Genomic DNA, 21,277 nt, shown 5'->3' on the forward strand with positions numbered 1-21,277 from the left:
TATCAGAAAGGCAGAGAAGAAGAATGGTGAGAACAGTCAAGGACAATCCACAGACCACCTCCAAAGAGCTGCAGCATCATCTTGCTGCAGATGGTGTCACTGTGCATCGGTCAACTATACAGCGCACTTTGCACAAATAGAAGCTGTATGGGAGAGTGATGAGAAAGAAGCCGTTTCTGCACGTACGCCACAAATAGAGTTGCCTGAGGTATGAAAAAGCACATTTGGACAAGGCAGCTTCATTTTGGAAACAAAAATTGAGTTGTTTGGTTATAAAAAAAAAGGCGTTATGCATGGCGTCCAAAAAGAAACAGCATTCCAAGAAAAACACATGCTACCCACTGTAAAATTTGGTGGAGGTTCCATCATGCTTTGGGGCTGTGTGGCCAATGCCGGCATCGGGAATCTTGTTAAAGTTGAGGGTCGCATGGATTCCACTCAGTATCAGCAGATTCTTGAGAATAATGTTCAAGAATCAGTGACGAAGTTGAAGTTATGCCGGGGATGGATATTTCAGCAAGATAATGATCCAAAACACCGCTCCAAATCCTCAGGCATTCATGCAGAGGAACAATTACAATGTTCTGGAATGGCCATCCCAGTCCCCAGACCTGAATATCATTGAACATCTGTGGGATGATTTGAAGCGGGCTGTCCATGCTCGGCGACCATCTAACCTAACTGAACTTGAATTGTTTGTCCAAAATACCTTTATCCAGGATCCAGGAACTGATTAAAAGCTACAGGAAGCGACTAGAGGCTGTTATCTTTGCAAAAGGAGGATGTACTAAATATTAATGTCACTTTTCTGTTGAGGTGCCCATACTTTTGCACCGGTCAAATTTTGGTTTAATGCATATTGCGCATTTTCTGTTAGTACAATAAACCTCATTTCAATCCTGAAATATTACTGTGTCCATCAGTTATTAGATATATCAAACTGAAATGGCTGTTGCAAATACCAAAATATTTAGAACTAAAAATGATTAAGATTAATAGGGGTGCCCAAACTTCTTCATAGGACTGTAGATGTCACAGCTTATCTACTCCTCCCTGCATCAAAAATATCTAGAAAACTCTTGAATAGCCTTCATTGAGGTTATTATAATACTCCAGTGTTTAGACTAAGTTGAAAATCTTATATTTTTGTGTCGCTTACTTCATTGTTTCTAATAAGCAAAAAAGGCAGCGAATTAATTTTAAACCATAAAAAGAAGTGGAGGCTGGGTTGGTAGGAAAGAGAATTAAATACGGCCTTATTCAAGTGTATGCACCAATGTATTTATTTTTTGTTCATCATGGTTGTGACAAATGGATCTACCGTGGACAGCACATAAGCTGCAAAAAAAAAAATAAAAATCAAGTTTAATGTGTTGTCAGCGATTATGGTGTTACTGGTGAATGAGGCTCAAGCCTATACACGTCTGTTTTTTTTGTTTAGGCTCTCCATCATTGGGTCCACCAACCCGAATTTGGAAAGCACATCTTCTAAAATAGCGGTTACCCACAGATACTACCGTGTTTCCCCAAAAGTAGGTGACACCCGAAAATAAGGCATGGGTGGTTGCAGAATTGCTTAATATAAGACACCCCCGAAAATAAGGCATGCCAAAAAATCATTGCAGCCAGCTGAACACTGTGCGCTGTGTTCCATGTGCACAGGTATGCCGGCTGCTGCCTCTGCTGTGGTATCCACTGTTCCTGCTGCTGTAGGATGAGCTGGGAGATGCCCACTGTGCATACGCTGCGGAGAGTTTACTCTCCCAGCTCATCGAAGAGACAGCAGCCGGCTTTCCTGTGCACACGGAGCACAGTGCACAGCATCCAGCCGGCTGCAATGCCAGTGAAGCAAGGCTCTCTCCGGCGCAACCGCCGGAAGCCTCGCTAAGCCCCGCCCACCACTTCCACCGCCGGGACGAACAGCAGCACCAGCGCTGATACGAAGATGGGGAAGGTCAGTAGGATACCTCCCCCCCTCCCTTACACTACCTACAACCGGCAGTCATGCCGGAGTTCCGCTAAGGAAGTGGCGGCATGACTGCCGGTTGTCATAAGGCGTCCGAAAAAAAAGACAGGTCTTATATTTGGGGTGACAATTTAATATAAGACACTGTCTTATTTTCGGGGAAACACGGTATAGGCTATCATTTTTATACTGAAACCAGCGAAGAGAAGAGTCGTCCATGCAGATGTGAACCTAGCCTTAGCTGGGCCCGTATCAGTTCAAAATGTGAACAACTATATTATTAAAAGAAAAAGTGTTGTTATTTTTCAATGAAGACTATAGTTAAAGGGTGCCTCTTGACACACAAAATACCACTCAACCAACCAATGGCTGAGGTGGTCACTGATAAGGCCGCTGACTGAGTGGTCATTTCCTACAGAAGTGGAGGGCACAGGACATACTGGAAAGGTAGCGGAAGGAGATTGGAAGGAATGTAGTAAGTCTTTACTTTACTCCTTATTCATTATATGAAAATGTTTTACCAAGTAGTCGATTGTTTTAGAGGACCTGTCACAAAATAGAAAATGCTAAACTACCCTGATCAATTTCATTTTTTCCTTTTTAAAATCCCTCCACCCATTCAGGGGACATACGTCAACTAGTACTGCTTTCCCAGTGGGCAGAGAAAAACAATCGGTTACTGCCCACTTGAAGATTCAGAGCTACAATCTTACAGGGACCGTAGCTTTTGAATGGGTGGACAGTTTTTTAAAAAGAAGAACACCCAATTGTTCAAGGGCACGGCTAGAATAAAATGGTTTATGGCACTCAGCAATTTGTACTTGGTGACAGGTCCTCTGTGGACCAACTGGCATAAATCTGAACCGTGGATAGTATAAAGGAAGGTCTTAGACAGGCCTCAACATAAGATAAAATGATCCAGCTGGTTAGAAAGGGCAATATCTTTATTTCACAATTGCACTATTTTTCATAATAAATACAGACATTTTTGGTATATAGAGATATATGCGAAATTCAGAAACTTTAAAACACAATCTAAATAAGCCAAAGACTCTACACACAGAATGGGGTTTCCATCGCAACACATTTTGCAAATTAAATGGTAGGACTGTCCTAGATGAAACAAAGATTCGAAACAAAAAGGAAAAGGAAAAAACAAAAAGTTAAAATCATCCTGCAGCAACAGAAAGTCCAAACCATGAAAAGACAACATACCCCAATGATCGCATTCAGCTCCGCCATCGTCACTTGTTTGGCACGTTCCACAGCTTGTACCACTTGTTGCTGGTGCTAGCAAGAAAAAAAATAAAATAAAGGGCAATTTATACATTTTACTATAACTTTTTCCCCTCGGCATTTCTGCATACTGCTATGGGCCCTTTTAGAGTTCTATTAGCAGTATGGTAAATCAATTGGCATTTTCCCAGGTGCCAACTTTCAGAAGGCCTCTATGTCCAGAAGAAGACAGTACGGCTACTGTATGCGCCTCGGCAGCACTTCCTAGTGTTTACTTCTAGAAATTCCTCCGGACAATATGTAAACAGACTGGTGACTGCTTGTTGGTTTATGCTTTCATTGCAGATAGCACATAAGTTAACAAGGTGTGGGGAAAGATCCTGCCATAAGGAAATAATTAGAGAACTTTAATCAACATTAACCTCAACCTTTCCTCCGACTAGTACCCAAAGTAAACATCCTCCCGCTGCTGAAGACTGCTGCACATATACAGAGTACTACGCTGAGTATACATGTCCCTGCATGGGCAATTTCCTTCATGACCTCATCAAATAGCAGAGCCATAAGTGGTTTACCACAGATCAGCAGGGAAGAGTGTAAATGCTTTAATTGCTCCTATAATGTATTACCATTGTATGTTCTATTATTCCACTCAGCCTTTTAAGACAGATCTGCAGGGCAAACTTCAAAGGAATCCGTACAAAAAGGAATACATCGGGAGAGTGGGGATTTTCTATATGGTTGGCAAGCAATATACTGTATACATGTGGGTTTAGCGACATATGTTCTAAGTCACCATAAACACTCAGGATGAGCAGAAACCTGAAGACTTGATATGAGGTTTTTATACAGCCTTAAAAGTCACAAACCAACATATCAAGAACTCAAAGGGTTAAGATTAATCATTTTAAAAAAGGATTAAAAATATCACATTTGCTGTCATTTTAATTAGGTACTTTTTCTCTTTGCAAGCATATCAGAGTTGGAAGCAACAGGATTGAAGTATTGGTTAATGAGGCGGAATTAAAGTCAGCATGGGCCAATTAGGAGAATTATGGTCCAATCTGTTCAATGGAAGAAAAGAAAATAAGAGGGAGAAGGAACAAACACATAGCTCAACAATCAATAATGCAGAAAAGACATAGTAGCAAGGCAGTTACTACGCATGGTCCCCAAACAGCTGGCCCAACACTGAGGAGTATATATAGCATACACACCCATCAGGGCAACCATACTGTCATACACCTTTACAAGATGCTCGAGAACTGCGAGACGCAAATCATCCTGGCAGCAACTGGTTATTTAACATGGCACCTTTATCAGCTATACATGTAGTGTGATTTGTCTACTGGTTACATATTACCAAATCATATAGGATTAACATGGTTTGATAACAGAGCAACATATCTTTCGTGCATTGGACAGATCACTATATTAACCCTTCTGACCCTAGAGGTGAACCAAGCTGATCGTGTCAATACCAGGACCCGCACATGGTAAACATTAAAGAGGATCTGTCACCATTACTGACATGTCTATTTTATTAAAACTGTATATTCTTCTTGACATAACATTTCTCAAAATGATCGCAGCAGGAGGCGGAAAAAAGAAGCGTCCTGCTCCAGCTTGCCACGGAGTCCACGCTTGATTCAGCCACGGGGTCCCATTCATCCAGGCCTAATTTGGAGAAGGATACCACGACAGAATGCTGATACACTGCATCAGCATCCAATTGCGGCTAGACCGGGGGAAAAATACCAGCGGCAGAAAACAAAGAGGAATTCCTCTTCATTTTGTGCCATGTGAACATATCCTTATACTACCAATTACTTTTGAAGCCACTCTTGGCTTTGGCTCAAACATAAAAAAAAAACACTCACAACAACCTGAAGCAAAGTTTACAACTAAGACACACCAGACAAGTGATTTCCCTAAGCCTTAAAGATAAAAATAAAAATAAAATAGCAACGGTAACACAATAGCATCCAAAAGAGCCAAACCTGCTACATTTTTGGCTGCAGGTCCACCAAAGTCACCATGAAGCCCTAGCCTTATGCTATTCCTAATAGAACTGTATCAATAAACTGACAGATGGATGTTCTCTTTCCCTTGTGTCTGTACACAGTCTGATATTGACAATGCTGACTAGGCAATGGCAGATTTGCTAAGAAATGTCTAAGGAAAAACAGAGAAACGGCACAATACACAGTTCTAAGTAAAGATGCCCCAGAACAGTTATCCCATGGCAAATACAATAGGAAAAAAGAAAAGTATACAAACATGATGTCCGTGTACCAACCTGCATCGTGACTGAGGGGGAAAAAAAACGGCAACCACGCTGCTGGAGGAGAGGAATCATAGATGGGGGTGTATCAGCCTAAACAGAAACCATAGTGTTAAGCCCTACCCCCCATTCTGACTCCTCCCTCTCCCTTATACAACCAGGACAGATTTTATATAGAGAGTGGCAGACATTTTTTTTTTCACAATCATAGAGGCCGTAGAGACAACACATTCTCCCGTATCTTACCAAGAGGATACAATTAGGCATCACGGTAGGTTCCGGAAATCTTTTTACTTTTTGGACTATACCTGGAGATACCCTTTTAAGGCTAAAGTCATACAATGCTCAGTCAAACTGATGTAATTATAGGCCAAAACTGCTGCAAATTTTTGCCACTGACCATTGTTAAAAAAATAAAAAAAATTAAAAATAAATTGCCATAAAGCAAACATTTTTTGCTGTATTTAAGTACTAAAGGCTGCCAACAGCAAGCTGATATATCTAGTATGAGTATTTATCTTTTTGAAGTCACACAACCAACTTCTGGTTCATTTTTATTCACCCGATTGATCCATAGAACCATTCCGATCTCTTAGACACATGGCAAAAGATCATCTTGGTAATGTGAACAAAGCTTAAAGTCTGCCGTCAGCTGCTTGCAGCATTTACAGTCAATTGTTTGCAGAAATTGTCAAAATCGGCCATTTCAGGCTACAAAAATCTGTTGTACATGGACAGTTTGGCATAGGGTTATACAGGCCAAACTTATTCCAAAATAAACAACCTTTTGGCATGCACTTCAACTTTAAAGTGGGCAGTCAGGTTGAGTCACTAAATGTAGTCTTTTATTGTATAAAAACTTATTATGGACAGTGAAAATTCTTCTCTTTGCCATCGAAAATATTTTGTAGAAGGCCATTTAAAGAGGACCTCTAACATCCTCAAAGAGGTGTGGTACTCTATAACACTAGAAAGCCAAAAATGCACTCCATAGACTTGAACTGTCAGGATTGAGGGGGGTGGTAAGGGAATTAACAGCAGTCCTGAGAGCAGGCAGCTACTTCACTTGGGAAATGAGCAGATAAGCGCAGTGGCCATAGAAACGCAGTGTCAACAATGAAGTGAATAAATTAAGATAGCAGCCAAAAAAGCAGTTTTGATAAAGCAATGTATTTAGGAAAAGTCTTAAATCCACATAAACTAGCAGTATAGATAGGATGCTTTTCATGGGACAACCCCTTTAAGACAACCAGTACACACATTCATAGTGGAATGAGTTGTGTATCAAGTAAAATGGAGTGCTTTGGACAATCCCCAAGTTAATTTTATAAAAAAAAAAACACCACAGTATGGAACCGCTAACATACACACTTGTGTGCCTCTCCAGTCAGAGATCTACAACACCACTGAGGAAATATCTGTGCACTGATCAAAGGACCTATATTTACATGAAGCAGTCTGGGGTACCTCTGGCTACGTATGTCATCTTCTATTTTGGGAGGTCTGAGTCTATCAATTGCACCCATTGGTGGCCTTGCTTGACACTTTCCAAATATGCCTCTGTTATTCAGCATAGCAGCTGCACTATCAAGAAAATTGCTGCTTTATTCATATGCAAATTATATGAAAAGGGCTTTGGGGGAGTTTCTCATCTTCCCTGGGCTTCGCTCTGAACTGTACAGCATCTCCCTCAGTAGGCGTTCACAGTTGCGCCCAGTGTCAGTCAGCTGGATTTCAGTCCTAAGCCATGGAGAAACGCATTCATTTGATTGGGTTTTAAAAAGCAAACCGCCGGTGTCCGTATGCAGCCTCTCTGCGGGGAAATCGTATTTTGTGGCCAAACACAAAGTCTGACATGCAGGACTTTGTGTCTGGCCCCAAAAAACCGCTTTCCCCGCGGAGAAGCTGCATATGGACACTCGTGGTTTATTTTTAAAACCCATTCAAATGAATGTGTTTTAAAACTGACCGCCGCAAAGCCGTCCCCTATGCAGTTTCTCCGGGAATTAGGATGGAAACCCGGAGTGACACAGGGCGCACGTGTGTCCATCTCAACCCACTATGCTTTGATTGAAAGCTCACTGCCATGGAGAGCTGGGCAGCAGTTAGGGGAAGTCATCTACAGCGCAGAGTGAAGCCTGGGGAAGATATGAAATACCCTGAAAGGACCTCTCACCCAATTTGCATAAGACAAAGACATTGATTTTCTCAATGAAGCTGCAATGCTGAACAACAAAGGCATATTTGGAAAGTATGTAATGAGCTCTACAGTGAGATTACTTTGAGTCAGAAACCATGACACCAGTGTGAACAGAGCCTGAACTGGGAAAAATTAATGAACAGTTTTACACATGAACCACTTATACTGTGGCTTCCAAGGTAAACAAGACAAAGGGGTGAATGAACACTGTCTGCCCTTAACACCACAGAAGATTAAGGAAATCATTACTCCGAAGAAGAATTTCGACTTGCTGACAACTTTACATTTTCTAAGAAATGGTTAGCCAAGACCCCATTCATTTTGTTTACTTTTAGCAGCACTTGCATTTGATATGCGTAACCTGACTTCTGCCAGCATTTAATGCCTATCATCAAGAGGGGAGAACGAGTCACTACCTATTCTGGCAATTTTTCAATCTAGTCTATTAGATGCCATTCTGACAAACAGTCATAATTCTGAGCAACACTGAGCGTACATGACAAGAAAACAGCTGCATTACGCTTAGCACATTATAACATTTTCTACTGTATAAGTGCATTTAAATTATATTGCTCTGAATTTTAATAAGACGCCGTGGTAGGAATGAGTGCAGCAGCAAGAAAATGAAATACAAGCACCACAAAATGCGAGGTAGGAGAAAATACTTAGAGGATTTTTTTTTTTTTTTATATAACTCACATGTCATTTAAATGGCATTACTTAGCTAGGTGACTACAAATGAAGCTCGCTTACCTCTTGGGACAAAAAAGGAATGACTTGAGCGCAGATAGCATTCAGTCTCTTGACAATTTCAGCCTGCAGAGAAAGAAAAAAAAAAAAATATAAGAGCATTTCATTAAGCAAAGCATTTCATGGCCCCTTTTTTCCACGGATAGAATGTATTAACATTTGATATATTAAATTATGTATACCAACTGCATAGTCTCTAAATAAACGCCTATGAAGGGAAAGCAAGTAGACCCAAAGCTGCGAAAGGAACCACAAATCTGCAGTAGGTGGGTGGCTCGAGTCCAAAATGTTCAGCTCAGCAGTATGTTAATAAAGCCAGTTCTCTAAAGTTTTTGTTGCAATGAAAAGCACAGCCAAAATTTCCATTCATAATTTGCATTTTTTTTTTAAAAGTCTTTACAGCTAGATCAGTAGACCATTGAAAAAACTGCAGAGGTTGCCAAGTCAGCCTTGAAACCTGACAGTGACACATTAATGAGCACATCCGCACGGCATTTGACACCATCCAATGAGTTAACAGCTCAAGTATCTATAGCTTATCTAGCACGCAGCTAGGAGACTGCACAGAAGGAATTACAAAGACAATAAAACTAATACTTGTGGCCTGCAAAATACCATGCAGTCATACAGGACGCTTACAGATTCTGCCTATGTGACCTCATCTGTCAAGACATCCAGCGCTATGAATTTCACAGATGTAGATGAGTGACTGTCATTAAAACTTTAAGGGTACCAGACGTAAGAATATGCTGCCATGCGTGCGTGTACATGGGGAGTAACACCATAACCTGCAATTTTAGGATTTGTATCCTGCATGTATCAGCTGTATCACCCTCTACAGGCTCCATATCTCACACACATAGAAGAAGCAACATGGAGGACATAAAGCTGTACTAAGAGTGGTTGTCCATGGAGTTAAACTTAGGCCTGGTTCACATCTGCGTTCGGGGAGTCCACTTGGGGACCCTCCCTCTAATGGAAACCTATACGGTTACCTGGGAGAAAACACAGACTCAATATAGACTGTAATGGGGTCCATGTGGTTTCCGTACGAAACAAGCGGAGAGAAGAGTGCTGCTTGCAGGACTTTTCTCTTTGCATGTTTCGCGCGTAAACAACATGGACCCCATTATAGTCTATGGGGTCCACGTGTTTTCCAAGGTAACCACTTCTCTATGCATATAGGTTTCCACTTGGGGGGTTCCAAGTAGACTCGACAAACGGAATCCCAAACACAGATATAAACCGGTCCTCGCCCAACTTCCTCAGACTCTTTCTTTATATCCTTTGAACCAGCCACTGACCCCTGGATTACTCTGCCCTCTCCCTTCACTCCCCGTTTCACAGGTATTACACCTGTGCTATAGGACTTGGCAGACTATAGTAAAGCCAGACCCAACCTGTGAAGACAAGAGGAGGGTGGGGGTGGAGCACAGTTTTTCCTCTAAGCTCCACCAATCATTTCTATTAATTTTAGCATAAATTTGCTCTCTACTGTCAGATGGGAGGTCCTGGCCTGGAGGAGAGATCAACCCACTTGACAGAATATAATTTTAACAGCAATGATCACTCAGGGGTGGCCAAAGCTTGAGAAGCAATTCTAACGGTGCTGGAATTAGAGGAGCAACGTCTATTGAAATATGCAAAGAATTGGAGGTGGTGAAAGGTTCTCTTTAAGCAGTGCTGCTGTGAAGCTAGGACTGGCTTGAGACAGCAGACACTAAGCAGCAGTATCTATCTCTACCCTTCCCAGATTTCCAAAGGACAGCAACTAGAACTGCATCCCTCAGAAAAGCTGAAACAAGCTCAGCTCTGCCTCTCTCAAGACAGGGTACTAGCAATGAATGGATGTGACTCTACAAGGGAGGCATATGTCATTACTGTACCCAATGGGAAGGGGAGGGGCAGTTTTTTGTTGTCCACCTCCACCTCTAAAATACACAGTGCTTTGGTCACTTCTTTCACATGTCCTCACATCAAGCTAATTGAATACAGTTGATCTATGACAGGCACACTCTCTCATACCGCCTCTATTTATCAAATAAGGCTAAGTTCACACATGTGCCTACATTGCTTTCGGGTTTCTGTCTCCAAACCCAAGCAGGAGTTCTCTCCGCATATTTTGTACAGAAATCCTGACTGATCCAGTTATGGGGTCTTCGGGTTTCTGCAAGTAACTGCTTTTTAGGGCGGGACCCCCATAGAGTAAAACGCTGCAGTTTGTGTGCTGGAGAAACAGTGGGGGGGAAGCAGCATTTTACAGTCTAGTGAATCCTATCCCCAGTAAAAGACGCACTGCGGACACGGTGCGATTTCCAAAACGGTCATTCTTTTGGAAATCGCAGCATGTCAATTACACCTAGAAACCGGCGGTTTCCCTATAGATGTAAATCTCTGCAAACTTTGTCCAAAGCACTGTGAGAAGAACAGTGTTGCGTTCTGTTTTTTCCTACAGGGCTTTTTTTGTTGCGGGACGCCACATGGGGCCTTAGCCTTACACAGATTAGATTTCCGCTTGGGAATCCGAAGAACGGAAAGCCAGGCTCAGGTGTGAACCAAGCGTAATATATTTTGATTAATTCGAATTAATGGTATTGTTAATACAGGATTACTAGCTGTTACAAGAATTTCCATTTACCACATTTGCAGTAAAGTCGATTGTAAGTCCTTTATGATCAGTCTCTCTTTTAGAGCAATGGTGGATATTCAGGTTCCTAAATCTAAAACCTGATTAAAAAGAGGTATTAGGAATTCGTAATGGATCTAATGGTTCTTAGGCCAGTATAAAGGGAGAGAACTGCACCAGCCAAGCAACAGGACATTTCACAATAAAGGCTTAACCTGTAAAATGGGGCATTTAATGCATTTTACAGGTCCTGCAGAGAATAAATATATATATTAGAAAATGACTCAATGCCACAAACTTCCAGGACACCATGCTTAAGGAGGACCTTTCATGGCACTTCTATATACTGCTGGAAAGCCGACAGTGCACTGAATTCAGCGCACTGTCGGCTTTCCCAATCTGTGCCCTGGGTAAAGCGCTATCGGTGCCGGTACCGTAGCTCTTCACAGTCAGAAGGGCATTCCTGACAGTCTGTCAGGAACTTCCTCCACAGCAGCGCCTATCGTGCTGTACTGTGTGAGCGGGGAGGAACACCCCCTCCCCTCCTGATAATACTCATCTATGGACAAGCACTGTGAGCAAAGGGAGGGGGCATTCCTCCCCGCTCACACTCTACAGCGCGATAGGCGCTGCTTGTACAGAAGGACGGTCCTGACAGACTGTCAGGAACGCCCTTATGACTGAAGAGCTATGGTACCGGGACCGATAGCGCTTTACCCGGGGCACAGATCATGAAAGCCGACCGTGTGTTGAATTCAGAGCACGGTTGGCTTTCCAGCAGTATATAGAACTGCCTGTGCCCAAACCCATGAAAGGTCCTCTTTAAAGAGAACATGCCACATGAAAAATGCTCTACGAGCTGTTGGAAGGTATACAAACAGAACTTGTCATTTAGTTATTGAAATCTCTGCTGTATACCAATAAGAAAAAGAGGTTCTATCAATGAGCGACAGCCTCCCCTCTGTGACTGTGTATGGTCAAATCATGGATGGGACTGCCAACTTGACTTCTAAACATAGAAAGTGTAGATTTCAATGGGAAATACTTAATCTTTTTTCCAAAATTATAAAAATCATTCTGTTTTGCCCCTACTACTGTATAATTTGCTGCCTGTAGGCTGAACAGCATATATGACAATTTGATATAATTTTTTTTTTATTTTATGTACCGTAACTATCAAAAAAAATAAAATCACTCTAACCACTAAACCTAAAAATAGATTAAGACTTGACAATTCTGTAGGTGTATACTTTGCAGCAGTTACCTCATGCCCACCACAGACAAGACCGACAGGATATTGCTTTAAAATGCATCACTAAATACTGAGAAGCAGCTTAGGCAACAGATTAGAAAAGAATAGTTTCCACCGCATGACGACAAAAAAAAAAAAAAAAAAAAAAAAGGCAATAATTTACATTAAAATGTTGCAAGACCTAAAACATACATTATTCACATTATTTATTATATCATATAACACCCTCATCCAAAAAACACAGACCATGTGTTTCCATGGATATTCATTTTCAGACCTAAAAAGGCCTATGAACAGCTTCAGATCTATAGCAAATGACAGGTAACATGTCTTTGCCGCAAACACCTTTGAAACACTTCACAAGCGTGTGAGGCATATTCTAGTGTCATTCTTTCATTCTAGACACTTGCAGTTTTACAGAACAAGAAAGAAAAAGAGGTTAAAGAAAAAAAATAAAATAAACTAGACCAGTGTCTGTGTGATTTCACCACTTCCTGAACGAAACCTAGAGAGACGCCCTCTAAATCTCCTCCTATTATCATGTTCTACGTCCATACGGATGTACATTTTTGTTAATGTAGATTGTGAGCCCCATATAGGGATCACAACGTATATATATTTTTTTCATTTACGTATGTCTTTGTGAGGAAATCCACGCAAACACAGGGAGAACATACAAATTCCTTGCAGATGTTGTCCCAGGACTCCAGTGCTGCAAGGCTGCAGTGCTAACCACTGAGCCACAGTGTTACCCCCTACGGATTTGTTCTTACGAGGAATGCGTTTACTTGTTAGGCCTGGTTCACATCTGCGTTTGTCATTCCGTTCGGGGAGTCTCCCCCACCTCCCGAACGCATAAAAAAAAAAAAAAAAATTTGGGTAAATAATTGTAATCCTCAAAATAAATCTGGAACATCTTTTTTCATATTTTAATCATGGTTCGGTCCCTCTTAGAAGTCTATGGTTAAACTGACAAGTGGGTGTTACCACTGACCTTATCAAAAAGACACTGACAGTGGTAAGTATGTTGTCAGGGTTTGAGAAGCCATGCCCTACACCACCAGGATCTTTTCATAACTCTTTATATAGGTTTACACTGTATGCAAAAACACATTTACACACAACGTTCGCTTATAGGAGAAGAGTCAAAGAAAAGGCTCAAGACGCAATTTCACTACTGGCATGACTCTTCTGTAAAATGTACGTACATATCTCTGCACATACTCCAACAACAGGATCTGAATATCGGCGCGTTTGACACCTTAAACCAGGGGTCCTCAAACTTTTTAAACAGTGGGCCGGAGGCAGAGCAGGTCGCACAGACATCGGGAGCGGTGCCCCCCAATAGGTAAAGTGAAGTGCGCTCCATGGCCTGGCCCGAGCTCCCCAGGACGTCTCCCCATCCTGTACCTGCCCACACTCTCCTAACCTGCCCACACTCTCCTAACCTGGCAGGGAGGGGGCCGCGAGGCGAAGAAGACTGCAGCTGCACCGGCAGCGAGGCGAACAGCAGCAGAGCAGCCATCTCTGGAGGTAAGTAGCTACGAGACATGTTAGTTTAGCCTCCCATTAGAATGAATGGAGGCAGCCGGCGCGCAGGGGGTTAAGGCTGTGTGTCGGCTGCTTCCATTCATTCCTATGGAACCGCAGCGGAGCCTTCACACTGAGTATACACTATATACTCAGTGTGAAGGCATCGTGGGAAATACTACCGATCCCACCTAAAAAGATCATGTTCGGAATTCCGATCGCGATCGTGCAATTTTCTCGATCGCCGATTGGAATCCAATTTTTTGTCCGAACACGATCGCTCAACCCTACTAGTGACAGGTTCTCTTTAAACCAATATATTGAGAAAATCTATGTAATATATTCCCTTTGGGAATCGGCAGCAGTATGATTTTTTTTTTTTTAGTTGAAAATTGAAATAAAAATAAAATCCATCCCCTCCATTCGCTTGTGGTAGTTATGGTGCCAGACAATGCACTGGGGACAGATGTTAATTGCCATGATGTTTATTGGCATGAGAGACCTTTTAATAATGCATAATTTTGTAGCTTACTCTTCGGAGCCCTTTAACCTCCCACCATTTCATCTGAGAGTACATGTTGCCTTAGCAACTTTGGTGTCCCAAGGGATCAGGCTATGGAGAGACATTTACAATTCATACTACTGGGCTTAAGTTATTGTACAGTAACACTATGGAAACACCTTCCTAATGGTCTATGATTTTGAAAGCAAGTCTAAACTAATGGCGCAGAGCCCAAACTGCTTTTCCAGCACAGCCATTAAAGGATGTAGGTTATTGCTGTTGTCACCATTGATATTTGTCATTGTAATGTAATTAGGGCCCTAAAATGATGCATTACAGCCCTTGGCACAACTTCTATTAAAATCTTTTCTTCTGCTCACTGAGCTGCGACCTGCTTTCTGATGAACAACAGACAGACAGCTTTAGGGAGAGGAGAAGATTCATCCAATATACATACATTTGTCTCTTCTCCCTCCCCAACCCTCACAATACATTACTACTGCACTTTGTAGGTGGGAGGGGGGGGATAGAAAAAAAATAAAAAATATATATAAAAACATCAGTGCTTAGGAATTTCTGTCTAACCTCTTGGAATTCTGATTGCATCTGATAAATCTTGCTTGACAACAAATCTGTAGCCTGCAAACCACGGGATTCTAATCTGCTATCCATCAGCTGATGCCAACCCAATCAAATTTGTAGGTTATGTGGGTCATGCATCCCTGAACACATACATTCATAAAGATTCAGTTTATCCCAATCCAAATTTCACAAAGCTATTAGGCCTTGCTACATTTTATAATGCCGTCCAATGCATTAAGAACCTTCCGTATCACCAGCTGCTAAATTATGGTTGCTAAATGCGCTATGGAAAACCGCAGAAAAAAATAAAAAAAAATTAGATATCTATTATGTTCAACACAAAGAGATAGATAAGGGAAAAAAAAAAAAAAAAGAAAGGAAATAAAATGATGTTGGGTGTTCTGTCTGTAGCCCTTTTATATTGTATTTCATCATGCATATATTTTACAAAAAAAAAAAAAAAAAAAACCTGAAAAATCTCACACCATTTGAAAATGAAAAATCAAACAAAAGCATTGTCAAGCGCTCAATCAATATACCATTTCTGCTTTGGAAATGCACATCACTGCTCAATGGCAAGTCTGTTAAGGAGAACAAAATATATAATACAAGGTGTGGGAAGGGGAGAGGAGGGGGGAGAAAGAAAATCAATAGGAGGAAATGGCAACGCTGTTACATATACTACTGAAGCCATCCAGACCCTGATCCTCACACCTCTAAATGTGACAAAGGATGAGAACAGCATGGGTCAAATCGATAAGGACCATCTTCATTTAACAAGGAATGTTTCTGCTAGCTTGTCACCAAGAGGCTGGAGAGGGATGAAACAACATACTTCACTGCCAAGCCCAAGTACATAAAATGATGGCCCCACTGCCATTTTGTGCTTCCAACGCCATGAGACTATTGTATATGTAATATACAAGCTAAAGATTGGACGTGATAAATGCCCTATAGCAGCACAATGAAAGAATGGCAGAACTTGACACAAAATGTATAAAGGTCATTTACACCATGTTATCCGTATATCCACCTATCCAGCTTATGAGGCATGCGTTCTAAAGAAGCCGTCTCTGGTGCCATCTATAATGCATACTTTTCCCAGCGAATATCGCCTGTAAGATCCTCTACACAAGGAATACTAGCAGCTTTCAAGAATTGCTCAAATTATTCACTCACATGTAAATGCACATGGAGGTTCTCTGAACTGGAAAACGTAAAACATGATGGCTGTTCAGATGAATTGCAGCCCTTGTAATACAAGGGACAGCTTGAGCCCACCAAAATGGGGGCCGTTCCTACATCCTTCTTCTATGATGTATCCTGCTTTACCCCCAAGAGGCATTAGTAGTCAGGAACTCTCCAGACAGTGTCAGCGGATCCTTTCAAAGTTAGGATACTCCAAAGTATCAATTTAATATATTTTGGCACTGCCCAACTCCTGCTTCTCTCACTTTCCAAATAAAATACTCAGCAACGTAGAAGCATGAAGCAGCATAAGGACCTTTAAAGTCCAGTGTCAAATATTGAAAGCCAAATGTTATTGTCTGTACAATGAAAAGTTGCACAATTTTCCAATACATTTTCTGTATCAATTCCTCACTGTTTTCTAGATCTCTGCTTGCTGTCATTTATTCTGCTTACTTCCAGTGGATAAAACAATCAGTCCATGGTCATGTGATCACACAACGCTGTACAGCTCGACACAAGATATCTGATTACTGTGCTGTGACATTAATGCACGCTGCACCTGTGTGTTCATCACATGATCATGGCCTGTATATAACATGACCATGGCCTGTATATCGCAAGAGCAAGAAGAGGTCTAAAAAGCAGTGAAGAGTTGATACAGAGCGTATATTGGAAAACTATATATCTTCTTATTACATAAACAATAAGATTCAATATTTGTCTGAAACCGGACAAACCCTTTAAGATCATGAGGCTGGCCCTGGATACATACAACGTTCTGCGTCAATGTGCAGCCTCACTGCTACACGTCAGTAAAACGTGTTGTCACGAAAGATCTAGTTGCAGTGGAAACTGAAGGACAAACGTTTGAACTTAAACTTTCTAATCTGACAGCTTGTTGAAGTGCTTGAGCAAACTGATTAAACTAAGAGTGCTCAAGTGCTTTTGTCTCTGTTTGCTTATGAGTCAATCAATGTCCAAGGAGGAAAAAAAATACATATACCTTTAATCGCACAAGATTAACATACCATAAAAGCTGATAAGCTGGAGTAAACTCTACACGTAAGCCAAGTTACTTTTGTCAACGCTTATATGAACAGTTATTTACAAGTCATAAAGTTCAGTTAAAAATTACAACAAAAATCAACATTACAATGTCAGAAGAAAAGCAATAAAAAAAAAAATACAGTATGTTTCACAAGGTCAGCAATTTGCCTACACAAACGTTCAGTCAACAGGTAAAAGATCAGAACCAAAGAGTGTTCATTTATTGAAGAGAAGAAAAATTATAATATAAATATAAGCTAGAATTTTGGAGAGACTAGGCAACCATATTACTTGTATGAGGGCTTTCTAATTCTCCCCCAGTTGCAGATGTGGGGGGACAGGTAGTGTGGTGGTTGTCTACATGCTCAACCCCTTTGTTCTCAGGGGAGATAAGCTGCTGTATGTCCCCATTCAGGAAATATGCATGTATGAAATCTTGTCCATCGACAACTCTCTGAAGCGCCTGGTCAGTTCCATAGTCGTGCTTCTCATCATAAACCTCCTTGCCCATGTTTCACGTTTGGAAAACACCATTTAAAATAGGGGGTGGGAGTAGTTTGTAGGATCTAGGACGACTCTCTACACTACAAATTCTTTACACCCAATGCCATCATGGGTTTTCCAATGTGACAGCACATGCACATCTGCAAGTACAATGAATAAACCTGGATGTAAATGACATTCAAGTGTGTTACAGTATATTGAATGCAAAAAAAATAAAAAAATACACAGTCTGGAATTTCTCGTATTTACACTTCAGTATAACTTCAACATCTGATCAATTTTTGGACATTCTCATTTCTACAGTTAAGGTGCTCCACTACAGCAAAGGTTAAGAATGATTGAGCATAATATAGAGAATTACCAAGGTTAAGAACTATGGAATTCTGTGCTAGCCTTACTAATGCAAGGTCATATTAGTTGAAGACTGAAGTGTGAAGAATGCATAGGTAATGTCATCACAGGCATCTAGAGATAAAACGACAAGTGGAATAATATAAAAAAAAACCTTCATATTCGTGTACTCAATTTGGTCACTAGTTCTTAATAGCTCATCGGAGATGTCCAATATGTAGATTTTTATCACATATCCTTAGGACAGACCATAAATATCTGGTCGGTGATGAACCAACAAGCGGCCCCTGCACTGATCAGCTATACAGGACTGAATCTGGCACCTGTACTATACACAGTAAGCAGTCGGAAGTTGACTTTTGTCCCTGTATAGCGATTGGTGCTGGTACTGCCATTAACCCAATGGAGTTGAGCTGTAGTACCAGGACTAAGACACTACACAGTGGCAAAAGTCAACTGCTTCCAGCCCTGTGTGTACAGTAGAGAAGACAGAAGCAGCCCTGTACAGATGATCGGTGCATAGGCCACCCTGTTGGCCCTCCATGATCACGTATCGGTCCCAAGTATAGGCCATAAAAACCTATATCCTGAACTTTAAACAAAAAAAATAAGTATTTACTGTACAGACTACTTCACTTTAGGTGGGGCCTGCAAAAAAGAAACTTTAGACTTGGGGGTGGGGTGTAGTATTCACATAAAAAAAAGATTTTTCACACATCAAATACATATTTAATGCGGAAACACACATTACATTGTACTGGTCCTGTCACCTTTACAATAAATACAAAGCATCATGCTTCATTACATACAATTGCCTGCAGTGTACAGACTAATGTAAGAGAATGGGAACCTGTCATATCTAGATTTATGCCTCCTCCACCTATGCAAAGCATCTAGAAGTCCTCCTGGCAATGCGGCAACAAAGCTATAGGAGAATGGCTTAAAACGTCTAGCCCATCTCTCTCAGCCGTAAAACAGAAAAATACCTCTGTCTAAAGTACACCAAGAAACAGTAAATAAGAAGCCATTTCAGCTCCAGAATGGAGTCAGACAAATCTCTACTACAATATCATTAATAACCTTTACTGACATATCATCAACTTATACCGAAGGGCTTTTACAACCACTACTAGACTTTGGTTTGACATGAAAAAAAAAAAAAAAAAAAAAAATTTTATACATTTAGGAAGATTTTGTTACCTCTTTGTAATAGGGAACCTGCCAGATGAACTGGTCTCAGTATCAAGTAATGACCTCTTGTGCGAGACATCCCAATAAGTTCTAAGCTTTTAAAACCTGAGATCATCATATATAAATTTACCTTAACTAGTCACGGGTAGGGGGACAGCTTCATCTAGTCATAAGGTCACTGCACTAAATCACACCCTGTGTAGTGATACTATCTGATGCCCTAACTCAGGGGTCCTCAAACTTTTCAAACAGGGGGCCAGTTCACTGTCCCTCAAACCACTGGAGGGCCAAAATATAGTTTAAAAAAGTAAAAAATAAAAATTAAGATTATATGCTCCACAGTAGTGCTGCCCACAGTATAATATGCTCCACAGTAGGCCCCTCCCACAAACAGTATTATCTACTCCTCAGTACACCCCCACACACAGTATTATCTGTGCCTCAGTACCACCTCACTATATTATACGCTCCTCAGTACACCCCCTACCCCACTTTATTATACGCTCCTCAGTACGCCCCCCACCCCAATGTATCATATGCTCCTCAGTACACCCCCAACCCCACTGTATTATATGCTCCTCAGTACAGCCCGCACTGTATTATATGCTCCTTAGTACAACACACACTCCATCATACTTACCCATGAAGAGCCGCCGCGAGTCCTCCTCCAGACTGCACACGTGATGACGTCATCGCACCTGCGTCGGGGTAGAGGTCATTCTCTGCAGTCATTGTAGGTTGTAGGGCCTACACTGATAGCTTTCGGTTGTATGTGCATTTGCAAATACAACCGAAGAATAACCATTTCTACCCTTTTATACTTCTCTTTGGAAATCTGTGCAGTCATGTGAACAGGAATGTATCACCATTTTTTCATGTATTAAAACCAGTTGCTGAAATGTATCAATTTTTTTTTTTTTTTTTAAATCTGTTTTCATTCTCGGACACGTTTTATTACATGTACTGTACATAAATATAAGGGCTACCGGGGCAACGTGGTGGCTCAGTGGTTAGCACTGCAGAAATAGAGTCTTGGGTTCGAATCCCGCTAGGAACAACATCTGCAAGGATTTTGTATGTTCTCCCAATGTTTGCGTGGATTTCCTTCCATTCTACAAAGACATACGGTTAGAAAGAAAAGAAAAAAAAAAAAAAAAAAAAAACACACAACACTGCACCGAACTTGCAAATCCTAGATTCAGCAGACTTTACTTGAGGTATCTATTTGTTACAGATGGTCTTCACAGAAATACCCAGAAGTCAGGCTAGGTTCACAAAATCGATTGGCTTTAGTTCCGGGATTACATTCACAAGTCCACTGCAAGCAGAACTTTTCTCTCCACATTTTATTGGGCAGAAAACCCAGTGGACCCCATTACAGTATAAGGAGTCTGAGGGTAACCGCTTTTTAAGCAGACTGGATTTCCATTTTTGGGATCCCCAAGCGGACCCAAAGAACGGAAACTCAAGTGAAGGCATGAACCTAGAGTCAACCAACTTTACAGTAGCTTTACAGAACACATGTAGCTGAATTTCCAGAGAGAGCTGCAATAGGCAGTGTTCACACACAGGTTGCACTCAGGCTAGTTTCACATCCGCACTGTTCTCTGCATCATTTGAGTCTACCGGGAGACCTGAACGACGGAGTGATGGACCGCTGCATGGTCTCCAAGCATTGACTCTACTGGTTTTCTGGAAAAGTCCAAGTATGGACATTACACACGTCTTTGCTTGAGTGAAATCTTTGCACCACCTCTAATCCAGAAAGTTCCAGAAGTAAAAGTGGTAGGCTAACTCAGCAATACCAATAACAGTGCTTACAAGAATACCCAATGGAAACATGAGACATTACAATTTACATTGACATCAACATCCATAGCAAACACTATTATTACCACACACACAAAGGTTATAAACAGTACACAGGCACATTTTGAAAGGGGAATCCATAGTAGTCAGAGTTAAACTGAAACCTCAGGACGAGGGTGACCTACATGACACCTTACACTGTAATGCACTTTGGAGGTTATCTTTGCAAACTTGCAGTATGAACCTAGTCGACCTT

At 41.2% G+C, this 21,277-nt stretch overlaps 1 protein-coding gene across 3 annotated transcripts in view; it reads right to left on the reverse strand.

The window, feature by feature from the left end:
• The window catches only part of LOC142209240 (transducin-like enhancer protein 4), a 102,196-nt gene that overhangs the window by 69,831 nt on the left and 11,088 nt on the right, over positions 1-21,277 (reverse strand). For all 3 annotated transcript variants that reach the window (XM_075278177.1, XM_075278171.1, XM_075278185.1), the window contains 2 exons: positions 8,440-8,502; positions 3,182-3,256 (listed from right to left, as the gene is read on the reverse strand). In XM_075278177.1, the coding sequence (XP_075134278.1) occupies positions 3,182-3,256; positions 8,440-8,502 (138 nt within the window). The remainder of the gene's footprint in view (positions 1-3,181; positions 3,257-8,439; positions 8,503-21,277) is intronic.

Source organism: Leptodactylus fuscus, chromosome 1 (assembly GCF_031893055.1).
Source record: "Leptodactylus fuscus isolate aLepFus1 chromosome 1, aLepFus1.hap2, whole genome shotgun sequence".
Classification (NCBI taxonomy): domain Eukaryota; kingdom Metazoa; phylum Chordata; class Amphibia; order Anura; family Leptodactylidae; genus Leptodactylus; species Leptodactylus fuscus.